At 42.5% G+C, this 13,692-nt stretch overlaps 1 protein-coding gene across 3 annotated transcripts in view; it reads right to left on the reverse strand.

Moving 5' to 3' along the window:
• OCA2 (OCA2 melanosomal transmembrane protein) overlaps positions 1–13,692 on the reverse strand; it is a 359,156-nt gene that overhangs the window by 210,672 nt on the left and 134,792 nt on the right. For all 3 annotated transcript variants that reach the window (XM_070572284.1, XM_070572292.1, XM_070572298.1), the window contains 3 exons: positions 9,104–9,251; positions 6,779–6,836; positions 4,021–4,129 (listed from right to left, as the gene is read on the reverse strand). In XM_070572284.1, the coding sequence (XP_070428385.1) occupies positions 4,021–4,129; positions 6,779–6,836; positions 9,104–9,251 (315 nt within the window). The remainder of the gene's footprint in view (positions 1–4,020; positions 4,130–6,778; positions 6,837–9,103; positions 9,252–13,692) is intronic.

Genomic DNA, 13,692 nt, shown 5'->3' on the forward strand with positions numbered 1-13,692 from the left:
CCATGTAGCCTCTCTCCCCCGGTCATAATTTCTGGTTTAGGAAAGGAAGCTAACCCAATTGGAGCAATAAGATTCTTCACCAGGAAATTAGGGTTTCAAACTAGCCTTTTCTCTCTGTGTGGTTGAAATTAAGATCCTATAAATCGGGAAATTAATGAAACCATCTCTACTCTGCTATGAGCAGAAGACAAGAAAATTGTCCACAGAGAAGCATGAGTCTATGAGAAGAGAATGGAGGGTGTTTAGAGGACAGGAGTATGCCCAATGTCTGGGTGCGTTTCTTCTTCCTATGCCTCCTCAGTGCCCATCATCCCTTGGAGTCTGACAGTTAGCACAGTATCATTCTAATAATCCCCTATTTTGCTTAGGACTGATCAAGCAGATTGCTTTATTGGTAGCCAAAAATACTTTCACAAAGACAATAGGATTGTTCAATAATAGGATACCAAAGGACATTGAGAACATCAGCAATTTCAAAACCATAATCAGGGAAAAAATTACAGAAAATTCTCTAAAACCAAAATCTAATCAAATATATTTTTAGAGAACCTAGGGGGACATTCTGTACTAATCAGCAAAGAAGGAAACCTAGAAAATTGCTAATCAAGGTTACAACTTTTAAGGCCAAAGATAACATTTTAAAGCCAGCTCAGTGATTGTATAGTTTCATAATCACTTATCCATAATTCCGAAATATTAAAGTTCAGAAAAGCAAAATATTTTGTTTTATGTCAAAATTCAACAAAACCTGATTTGAACTGAAATGAGGCTATCTGTGGTCTTAATTTACCCCACCTTATATAAATACTCATGTTTTGCTGCAGAAATATTAATGTTGGGATGACACGGTCCTGGCCCTGAATCTCTTAGGGGGTGTTACATTAGATACAATTCAGTATGTCCACTGGATTGTCTTAGTAAAATACAGAGAAAAATATATGAGTTTTGGGGCTGGCCTGGTGGCACAATGGTTAAGTTTGCGTGCTCTGCTTTAGCAGCCCAGGGTTCACAGGTTCAGATCCCAAGTATGGACCTATGCAAGGCTCATCAAGCCATGCTGTGGCAGCATCCCATATACAAAATAGAGGAAGATGGGCACCAATGTTAGCTCAGGGCTAATCTTCCTTAGCAAAAAGAGGAATATTGGGAGCAGATGTTAGCTCAGGGCCAATCTTCCTTCCAATCTTCAGGGTTAATCAAAAAAAAAAGAGAAAGAAAATCTGAGTTTTGAAACATACTTGGCACCAACAGTTTCACATAGGGAGTGTGGGCCTACATATGTAATAACTGAGCAAACGAGTTATTTCCTGTGTACATTATGAGGTAAAGATCCTTTCTTACACATTAGGGAATTATCTCTTTGCCAGATGCACATGAATTGTGACCATGGCCCTTATTCACTTTCCTTTCTTTACTTTGTTCTGCCTCTTGCACACCTTTGGGTCCCTAGGTGCTCTCCTGTCTCTGACCCGAAGCCTGTGGTAGTGGCCAGCTCTGTGTGGATGTGTCCTCATGCAGGTACACCCTGACTGAGTCTGCCCTTGAACCCATGCACGAACACCTGCTTCCCAACTGAGGCTTCTCTGTTGTGTGGCTTTTGTGCATGTACCAGCCAAATGCATGTACAAGTTGGCATTCCATAAGGAGAAACTTGGACCAATGGGCGATGGGAGCTTTTGGGTAAATGCTCCCTCTTTCTCCCATGCAACCCCATGGACAACCTGAGACACATTTCATACTTCTTAATAGACAATCCTATGGGATACAGCAACCAGAGGCCCATAATGTTGACCAGATGATAACGCAGCCTTATTTTGGCTCTCTTCCTTCACTACTCTGCTTCCCTATCCCTCACTTCTCTTCTCTGGGATCACAGTCCCCTATGAACAATCCACACACAAGACTTTGCCTGAGGCTTTGCTCTCTGGGGAACCCAGGCTGACTTAAACACATATGAAATTCTCACAATAATTAAGTTGGAATCAATAAGAACCAGCAAGAAGTTTTTTCATGCATTCCATAAACCTATATCTATAATACACTACATTGTATTATGTGATGTCACATTGTATTATATGGTGCATAATGTTATATTAGACTACCTTGTCATATGGCATCACATTGTGTTATATGATGTCACATGTGGCATGGTGCATGTTGTATGATGTGACATCACCTTGTGTTATATGACATCATGTTGTATTATGTTCGACTTGTGCAGCACACCACATTCAAAACAGCACTTCACCAAAGACGAACAATCACATCTTTATTGGCTGAAGCCCTGGGAAGATCTTACATCGATTTTGCCCCTGTTCCCTCAGAAGAGTTACTGTAACTCTAAGGAAATTGTATTCCACTTAAAATATATGGTCATCAAACTTTTCTCCTAGTCCACCTAACTTTTCAATCAGGGTGAATGTGAAAATATATGTATTTATTCGAGGATCCCCAGATAAAATCATTTGTCCATAAACCCTAACTGAAAACATAAGAAGATTTAAAAGCAGAAAAGAAATAAGCCCCTCAATCAAAGATGCAATAACCACACAAAAACAGATGTTATAGCTTAGTAAAAAGTGTAAACTTCTCAGGCTAAAATAAAAAGTTTCACGGTAATCAAGATTTTTTAAAGTCCACATAGTTAAATACATGACTTTAAATTTTAAACATATTGTCATTTATAAAAAGATCACTGCCAAATGCTAACAAAATTGCATGCAAACTCATATACTTTTTAGTTTTTAAAATGCATGCTATATTCTTTTAAAGTGGAATCTCAAATAAAATTAGAAACAAATAATAAACAAAATAATCTGTGAACACCCAAAAGAATTACCTAACAGAACCCCTCTACCCACAAGACACCAATTTTATTGTAGTTGTTCAATATTACTGATGACCATCTAACACTCTTATGATGATTATAGGTTTACAATGTCAAAATTATATTATGTCTGCAGCAACAATTTCTAGATGCAACCCACCAAAAAAATTAAAATTCATGACATTTTTACCACTCTAGCTTTGGCATTCTTCGTTATTACACCAGGATTCTATGTGGATCAGCTCTCAGGTGTGGATAAAGAGTTTGTTAGAACATGTGAACTTAACCACTGTGCCACCGGGCCGGCCCCAAGAGCTCACTTTTGAAAGAAAACCATGGGTAAAGCTTTTGGTTAAAGAAAATACTCCTTGACACTACCTCAAATCTTTCTCATAAATGTATATTTTTACGTGAGGTGGGTTGTGGACGTGGTTTTTGTTTTGTTTTCTTTTGAAAAAGGCCCCCATAGAGATAAATAGTTAAATCAGTAAGAAAAGTCTAAGGAACGTGGAAAACGTTGATGGAGAGTGGAAGGATGTGGGGGTTAACAAGCTATCTGGTTAGCTCAATGTGTAAGATGGCCATGTCTCAGGAGGGGTCAGGCCCTGCAACCTCGACACAGAGCTTAAGAAAGTGGGGAGTGAGAGCTGTAGTGCGGTGAAAGTAAGGGAAGAGAAACATACGGCAGCAGGTAGGAGAACAGGGTCTGCTGCCTGGGGAAAAGGGATGTACTGTAGAATAAGGAGGGGTGCTGTGTAGACCTGTTGTAATTCTCTGGCCCTTTCACAGTCTCTCATCTAATCATCACGTCAAGTTGCAAAACTGCAGTACTGTGGCCTTGCTGATGTTACCTCCTGTTTCTTCTAGGGGTGCTTCTCAGGGAACGCTTTAAAGATCTGCTTATCAAGTATGATAAAGATGATAATATCTACTCTGTTCCATATCCCTTCTAATGTTAGACCCTGGAGGGCCTGAGGACCCATGGCACTGAGACAGCAGGGGCTGGAGATACATCTCCCTCTACCCTTCCTTCTTCTCCAGAAAACAAAATGGAAGGTAATGCAGAAAGGCTTCCTTCTTCCTGTCTTAGCCCTCCTCACCAGTGTCTGCGAACAAGCTTTGAAACCTTCCCTTCGGGACTGTGACATCAATTGCAAAGCCTATCAACAAAAGCGAACAAAAATTAGACTTACCCAGATCCAGATGAACACCAGGGACAAAGGAATTGAGAAAGAACATGAAGATGACAAATCCCAACACCATCAGGCATTTGGCAAGCAGAATCCTGTTTGATATCCTGTGCTGTGAGAGAGGAAAACAGAACTCATTTACTTGATATAATCTTCTGATTTTTGCGAGGTGTCCATGATCCTACATGACTTGAATCACTACAAATTTCTCCTTATGGCAAAAAATATAACATCTTGAACTCAAAAGAACGTGATAAGGTAATGCATTACAAGTAAAACTGTACAAACTTGGGATTACAGCATTCAAAATTTCTATGAAAAATAAACAGACTAAATTTAAAATACAGTACAATTCTTTTATAAAACACCTCACTAAATAGCTTTTCAAAATGACACAGAGATATTAAGGTGTTCCCAGCCCTATCACCAGTGTTAGGGGAGATGCTGGCAAAGCCATTGGGGAAACAACACACAACCTCCAGGGACCTGGCCCTTCAAGACACATGCATTTCCCCAGGTTCTGTGCACTCACAGCCTTTTAGTTCAACTTTCCATCCTAATTCACAAACCCCTGCTCATGGTAGTACTGAAGTTAACATGTTCTTGCTGAAGGCTCTTATCATGTCCTGTCACATAATACTCACAGGGACCCTATAAGGCACTTAGCAGTCCCTTAAGCACCAAGATGACACCCGTGGGAGCCTGCCTAGTCATTCAAGGGGTGAGGAGAGGTGCCAGAAGGCATGCTGTGCTATGCAGCATCTTCATTAACCTTGGAGTTGCAGACCTCCTTCCAGTGGTCCTGAGCCACAGGGCAAGATGGGGCAAGGTCCCCAAAGGGTGCAAAGGGCTACGGCTGTGTGGGGCTGGGCAGGGAGTGAGGTCCCAACAAGCAAGCACAGATGGGAACAGGGTCATCCTGCCCCACCTTACCAGGTCCCTGTGCGAACCATGCTCTACCATGTGAACTGACAACTACACAGTCTCCTTTCATAAGTGTGATCCCAACAGCACATTTGTCTGTCTATGTCTCTCTCTATCTAGAATTAGATATATAGAGATATAGAGATATAGATATAGATATAAATATAGATATGAGTATAGATATAGGTATAGATATGAATATAGACATGGACATAGGTATAGATATAAATACAGATACGGGAATGAGTGAGGGTATGGATAAGGACATAGGTATAGATATGGGCAGAGATAGAGATAAAAGTAGAGAGAGAGAGTACAGGTATAGGTATATAGGTATAGAGACAGAAAGATAAAGATAGAGAGATATATATTTTCTCTCTTGATTTCTCTGTCACACAGTTAAAGCTGCTGCCATAAAAACTACAAGCTATCCCTACATGTCGCAGCGGCTCTGGCTGAAGCCCGTGGCCCCTACTCACAGGCCATGGGGGCCACCTCCTGAGCACCTGCCCCCTTTCCCCATGCACTGCCAAGGCTCATGGCTCAGCTGGCCCCCATTCATCTTCCCCTTCCCACCTCCAAGGAAGGCCAATTTTGCTAGATGAGTCCATGATGGAGAATTAGGGGGACAGGGCCATGGCACCTCTGTGGGTGTAAGGGGAGGTACTGCAAACCTTCCCTGGAGCCATGTTAATCACAGAAAGTGGGTATTATCGTGGCCATTCCCAGGATTGGAAATGGATGGAGCAGGCAGGTCAAAGAACGTTCTAGCACTGCTTGGCTGGTATATGTGGAGATGATCCCAAGTTTGTGTTTATTTGTTATTTTAAGTGTCTGTCAAATTTTCTCCTTTTGACTCTCTGGGTTATCACAGTAAGAACTCTTAGATGCAATACAGGGCTATTGCCAAGCTCCTTACCTCTCCCTTCCACCTCTCCCCAATCCTTGTCTACTATGTACACAGAGAGGTACACAGTCTCTTCCCTAACTTGTAGACAGAACTACATGTTCTAGCAAGGCGGGAAGGGTCTGTATAAACCTGGGGCCCAGAAAAGTGTTGTAGCCACACCTTTCTTTCCTAACCCTAGCCATCTGAATGGGACAGAGATTGGGAAGAGAGACCCAAAGAACGTGTTACCCACCAAGACCCCACTGTCTAAATTTCCTTTAGAAAAAGACAAAATGTTCCTATCAGGATTAAAGAGTAGGTATTCAATCTCTTCCTAGGAAAGAAACTACCCAGATTTGAAATTTCACAAAGATACAAATGACTCCCAGCAGATCTTGAGCAGAGCTCTCTCAGCTGGGAGAGGGACACTATGTGTCCTCAATGGGCTGAGAAAGTCCGCCAAAGCAGGAAAATGAACTAAAGGACCCAAAATGAGCTTTGCCCCTAGAAGGAAGAGCCATATGATAGAACACACACACACCCCATCTCTGCCCCTAAAGCTGTTCATCTCACATAGCCTCTCCATCTTGGCCTCCATCTGCTCACCATACAGTGGGAACCACAGCCCTACCTTTCAGGAACAGTGAGGGCTGCAGGAGTCTCAGGTACAGCCAACCTGTCCTGCAGTCACATTAACCATAGAAGGGGTCACCCTATCTTAAAGAGAACATAAAAACTTTAACTTTCAACTTCTGGAGAAAATAAGCCTAGCATGTCTAGAAATGATTTTCCCCATTAACTCCTGGAAATAACATATGTCTTGTATACAACTACAGGAATAAAAAGATAAACGACTTCCAGTAGTAACTTCATATGAAACAAAGAGAAAGAATCACTCTCTTCTTCAAGAGGTGAGTCAGAAATCCCTGAGAAAAGAAACCATGATACCTTTTTTTGTAGCTCCTGGATATTGGTCTCCCAATTTTTATCTTCTTGTGAGATTTGTCTAAAAGAGAAAAGGGCAGACTCACTATTTTCCTAGTGATATCACGCAGTGAGATCAGCAGGGTGGCAGTCAGCAGCATGTTTAGCAGGGGCTCCGGGCCCAGACGCCGTCCACTATGTGACACCTTGTGCAGCCATGTAATGGGGCACTCCAGTCATAGAAGGTACCCAGTGGAGCTGGGTTTATAGATTTTGAAAGATGCTCACTCCATATTTCCAAAGAAAAATAATACACGAAATGACTGGAATGTTTAATGAAGTGTGTGCAAGTATACGTGTGAGCATGAGCACAGGACACATCAGGAAGAAATACTGGCCAAAGCGTGACTAAGGGGAATGGCCAAAAGCCACCTTTGTTCTCCTCTTTTCACTTTCTACTTTTCTCATTTTTTTTTTTCAAAATGAGGATATGTTACCATTACAACTAAACTAATCAAAAGAAAAAATAGTGAAAGAAATGCCACTTGCTTTAGTGGCAACTTTTATCAATTGAAAATCAATTTTGAAGCTCTTTCATGTCCTCCTCCTCCCTCTTCTGGTCGTGGTACCCTCCCATCTCTGTTTCAGTCCCCTCATTGGTTCCAACTGGCCTTTTATTTTTAACTTTTTCTATCAGCCCATCTTTACTGCTTTATTTTTTCCCCCACCAATTAGGGAAAAGAAGCTGTTGGTGGGGGGAGGGGGAGGAATTTAGTTTTAATGAGCACTCATGTGTAGTAAGTGTCAAAGGCAGCTGACCACACAGACCTAAAGGGAATCACGGTAGACCCAGGCAAATGATTCTGAGGACGATTTGTTAAAAGAAAATGTGGAAACAAGACTAGCAGAGTTAGCACTTGCCTTAGATTGCCCTCATTCTAATCTGCTCCTCAGTGATGTGTGGCCTTGTGAAGCCACTGCCCTCTCTGGGCCCCAGTTTCCTTCTCTGTGATTCACACAGCACAGGATGAGCTGGCAGAAACTTGGTGAATCTCTGAGCCCACATGTTTCTTCACATTTGTAACCTTGAGATACACTCAATATATCTTTAACACCCCAGACCAGATGAAGCTCACTGAAACTTGAAGGTCAGTAGGTTAAATACATTCAGGGAAATTTACTTCTGCATCTTTAATTTACAAAGTTTCTACTTTTAAGATCCATGCATGTTATTGAAGTTGGTCATTCTGTCCCCAGCCTGCAACTCAGGGCCTTCCTATAGCCTGAGGACACCAGGTCCTGCTTCTCCAGCATCTCAGAGGGTGGAGGTGGGTCCTGGGCTGGGATTGAGCTGATGCTGCTGAGAGAGCACCTCACCCTGGGCTGCATCTCTGAATACAGCAAGTCTCCACATGCTCGCCTTCTCCCTCCACTAACAGACCAGGCTGGGAGACAGCCACGCTGTGTGACCTTCCAGAGTCAGTGCTGGCCCTGCACCTGGTTCCTCCTCAGCCTGATTGCCCACTCTCTGGAAACGCAGGGCTGGTTTCAGCAAACTGCAACGTGTAAGATCATTCTCACTGCGTTCACAAGGATTCACATTTCCCCTTGCCTTGACAGACTTCTCATCTCCACCCAGTTCCCAGCTCCGCTGCAGGAATGCCTCAGTGTCCCCAAGGATCAGGTCCCTGCTTTTCCTGTCAGCACTTCCAGGGTGAAGACAGGCTGGGACTCAGCACTTCGTCCAAGTCGGGAGGAAAATCTCACCAACTTGTTGGTTCCCTTTATGTATCAGCTTTGATTAAAACCAAATTCCAGAAAGCGAATTGAGTAGGATTCGGGTGTTCTTTGAGCTCCCTGAAAATCAAATACTGAGAGAATATTTTGTTAAATTAGCTTGTTATATTAACTGTTTTTGATTCTTGTTATGCAACAAGCATTACATGTGGAGGTGTGACAGGCAGCAGCTGAGTGTGGACTCAATCCCCGGCGTCACTCTTTCCTAGCTGTATAATCCCGGGCAAGTTGTTCAGATTCTATGAGCCTTAGCTTTCTCACCATTCCAGAGAGCTAAGGGAGGGTTGGATAAAATAATGCCCCACAAGAGGCTTAGCACAGTGTATGGCATCCAAACTTACTCACTGGCATGCAGCCAGCATTACTATTTTGCAGTACCATGGAGTACTCTGAAGAACAGTGATTTTAACTCGATTTGTACACTCTATGACATTGGGACACTACTGGGGTGGTAGTAAATAGGTTGTTGACACAATCCAACCATTGAGCACAACTGTTAAAGATGAGAACCACTTTTGTAAACCGAGTGGCCCAAGCAGCCTGGCCTGATACCTGCGGAAGGTGCGCAGCCTGCAGGCCAGCAGGCGCTCCAGTGCCAGCACCTTCCCCAAGAGCAGGTCACGCACCGCCGTCTCCTCACGGCTGGCTGGGCTGATGCGCTGTGCAGTCAGGCGCCAGACGTGGATCTCGTGCTTCAGTTCTGTAGGAAAGGAAAGGCGAGGCGTGAGTCTCCAGCAACCCCAGATGTCAGCTAACACCCGACTCCCCTCACCACCTTCCAAGAACAGGAAACACGCACCTGATGACACACAGATAACCAAGGGCCAAACCAAAGCAGAGGTTTCTTAGCATTCAGATTATTGTAATGGGACCAGAAGACAAAGCTGACTTTAAAAAATTACCATGGATCCAAAGAAATGCAACTGCAACTCTTTGAGGGAAGAGTAAATTCTTGAATAGGCACATCAAAGCTAGTACCCAACAACCTTTTCCCCTCCCAGCAAATTACTTCTTGCAGCCAGTAGTTCAGGTCCTGCTTTGGCCCAAATCCAGATACTGTCCAATCTTTGAAACAGATCTAGTGAACATCACAAATACAAGTGTAGTTCTCAGTCAGTGGTGCCTGGGGCTCCCCGAAAGGGCATTTGGTAAGAGCAGAAGACGAGGAAAGCCCTCCCTCCTGAACAGGCCTCCCAAGTTGAACTTGTGTCTATGAAAGGACACAGGTGAGAGAGATGTAGACAATCTTATAAAATACTGAAATTAATAGAATGGGGTAAATTTTCACCCATCAATGAATTATGACACCTTCTGATATAGAAAAGTAGAGAGAAATGAATTGTCAATTCATCAGCTCCTAAAATACTAAAATCTTTTACGAAAATTTTCATTTAACCTCTATTTTACCATTAAAGATACTATATAAATTTCTCAGAATATCCACTACAAAAACATAAGGAAGCACAATATTTTCATGAATCACCTATGTGCAATGCACTACACCACATATCACAAATATTCAAGATGAAATTAAGGTACTGATCTCTTACAAGCAGGACTAGAGCACTTGACAACTAGCTCAGGGTGGAGGCAAGGCAGGCAGTTATCCAAAGACCTGTGAGGTAGCATGCACATGCAAGTTCAATGACAAGGAAAACACCATCTTTTAAGCTCCCTCTATTCAGTACACAAGTGTTGATCACCTACTATGTGGCAGACCTAACTATAAACACTGAGAAAACAAATATGAACTTGGCATAGAGAGGCAGACTGTAAATGAAGCAAGTCAAGACTCAGACGAGAGAACCACAGAGTATAAGAGCACTCAAACTCTCTCAGTTGACATGTGGTTTCTCTAAAGGGTAACCCTTACAAAGATGAAAACTCTTTAGAACTAAGATGCTTACTATGCTTTCAACCAGTACATAGTGATACTTTGTAACTTGCTAAAATAAAATAAACTTTGGAATAATTCAAAAGTCTCCACAGAGAAACAGATCCATAATTTCCTTTTGGAAAGTCTCACACCTCATTAAACACCCTATGAGGTTATGATAATATAAAAAGGAGGAGCAGGAGGAGGAGGATAAAAACGAATGAACTAGCCTTCTAACATGTGAGCATGAAAACCCCATGCCGGGACAGGGAACAGGAGAAGATGTTGTGCCGAGGCTTCAGTGAAGGTTCAGACAGTGCCAGTATTTCACTCAATGCTCTGAACCTCATTATGTACAGGATATCATTCAAAGCCCATCCATAAAGTACTTGAGATTTTCCGGCCATTCTTTCAAAGCATCCTGGTGATGGACACTTTCCCAAACAGCTGATCAAATTTGAAGGGCTACACAGGAGCATGGCTTGGCTCCAGGGCTGGCCCATGGGCACAGGTGGGAGTCCTCTCCACATCTGTGTTTGGAGAAGCAATAACTGGCAGCCACTGCCATGTCTGTGAAGCTGGTCTTCCTGGTCCCTTGGGCTCCTTTCTGCAGGTGTCCTCTCCAGAGGCAGCCTCAGGCCCTTCATGCACACCCAGAGCCCAGCTGGCTTCTACTCCACCAAATCAAATAGGGCAAGCTACTCTACCCAGTTCAATCCATACATTAACTTTTGTTTTCCTAACTGTGAAATGAAATACATCATCAATTATGAGGGCATGTATTTGAGAGAGATTTTTCCCAGGAGAAGGGAGCTCATTGCCTGCACCCAGAACTGAGTTTACCCAGGCACATTCACTCTTCATTTTCTGGACTTCCTCTGCACCTCCTCTGCCATTTCCCCACCCTGTCTCCTCTGCTAAGCTCTAAGACCATGGTCCCACTGGGCTACTTGATACTGCCCTCTGAATTTTGTACTGCAATTCACAGACAAACATTCCACCTTCCCCCACAAAACTCTCTGTCCTCTCAAGTTCTTAATTTTTATATGATATCATTAATCTTCCTGGTATATGAGCCTGAAATGTCATTTTGGTCTTATCAATGTCATTCTCCTCTATATCTCTGCATTAACCTTATTGGACATGTAATAGGTGCCAGAAACCATGCTAGATGCTAAAGGAGAAAAATAAATTGATAAGTTACAGGACAGATCTCCAACAACTAGAAAGAGATATGATATATCATTAAAATCATGAACCAGGGAAGTATTGGGCCACAAGAGCAATTCAGGATATGCTGGTGTGGTTCTTGTAGAGTCCACTTGTTCCTGTCTGAAGTCACCAACTTGTTCAGGTCTCATCTCCTCACACTTGCCGATTCTGATTGCTCCTCACTAACCTTTGACTGGAGTCACTTCCTACCAATCCACCCCTGGTTAATCATAAAACACTGCTTGTCCTGTCTATCTATCTATCTACCTACCTACCTATCTATCTATCTATCTGCAGAAGCTATCCATCTATCTAAATATTTACAGTTAAAAGATAGATATATAGAAAGAAGAAATCTATTTATCTTCCTATTTACCTATCTTCTAGGAAGACAGATCTGTCTAAGTTGATCTATCTAGGAAGATAGACAGACAGATAAACAGAGATATAGATAGATTAGATAGATAGATGATAGATAGATAGATAGATAGATAGATAGATAGACAGATAGATAGATTTCTCCTTTCAAATATTCAGTGGTTGCGGAATCTGCAGTTACATCAAGCAACCCAAAATTGGAGGTCCTTACAACCAAGAGTGACCCAGAGCAATCACCCTGACTCTGCACAGCCTGCTCTGTGCTGATTTACAGCCTGTCTTGGCAGTGCCATAGGGTTTCAGCATTATCCAAGTTCTTCTACTTCCAACCATCCCCTCCCACTTCACTCAAAGCTTTTCTCAGCTACTTACTCAGGAAGAGTGGAGGAACTGATTATACAGATTTGTTTTCTATTCTTCTAAATCCATGTATCCCAAATTCATCTCAAGATAAGACTCTCCAGAAAAGCTTATTAACAGCACAAAATTCCTGGGAGTAGGACTGATAATCTACACATATAACAATTATGATCACCAGGGAGGTTGTGGAGAGCTGGCACAACTGGAAAAGATAACTGCTCAGCTGTCCACTGAGGTGCAGCTGTGCCTACACAAGCTTCAAGAGACAGATTATCCATTGTGATTGTTGATTATCCATTGTGATCATAATCTCCATATACTAGTTGATGATAAAACATTATGAATACCTCTAACTGCTTGATATGGGTTGAATTGTGTCCCCCCCAAAAACAATTCATGTATTGAAGTTCTAATCCCCAGTACCTCAGAATGTGATCTTATAGGATCACTGCAGGTGTAATTAGTTATGATAAGGTTATTAAGTTCCCCCAAATCCAAGAGGACTTGGTGTCCTTATAGATGGAGGAAATATGGACACAGACACACACACAGAGTATGCCACGTGAACATGGCCACTGAAAAGCCAAGAGAGAGGCCTGGAACAGATCCTTCCTCACTGACAACCAACCGGCAGGCACCTTGATTTTGAACTTCCAGCCTCCAGCATTGTAATGAAGTAAATTTCTGTTGTTTAAGCCACACAGTCTATAACATTTTGTTAGAGCAGCCTAAGCAAACTAATACACTAGCCAATGACAAAAGTGGATCAAGGCATCTCATTGCCAAAAATATCTCTTTGTTTAAAAAAAAAAAAAGGAAGCATTGATTAAATTTTTCTTCAAAATAAGGAAATAATGGAATCACTTGTAGTTGTTCCCTTCCTAATAAAGCTGTAAAAGGACAGCACGATCCAGCGACTCTTTTTTTCTCAAGAAAGGCATGTGTTCTGCTCTGTAGACCACCAAGGGGTGAGGATTTATCAATGCTATCAAGAAAATGCAGTCCTCTTCCAATGAAGTAAACTATGCTCCATAGAAGGAAGCTTTCATGGTCCTGCTACCAAAAGGACTTTCCCATTTGGCCCCTAGCACCTGTGCCCTCATCCTCCTTTCCCTACAGCCCCCCTGCACTAGGCTTACCACCAATAGCTCAGGACCTATTTGGTGGGGCCCATGCTGATGCCTGTCCCCAGTAAGCAGGTGGAGCACAGGCAGTGTGGTCACGTCCTATACTTACATTGCCTTTACTCAGGTCTAGGCTGAGGGACTGCCTTGGGAACTTCCTGTTGCTTGATTGTGTTTAAAGAACCATTTTT

Source organism: Equus przewalskii, chromosome 1 (genome assembly GCF_037783145.1).
Source record: "Equus przewalskii isolate Varuska chromosome 1, EquPr2, whole genome shotgun sequence".
NCBI classification, from domain to species: Eukaryota; Metazoa; Chordata; class Mammalia; order Perissodactyla; family Equidae; genus Equus; species Equus przewalskii.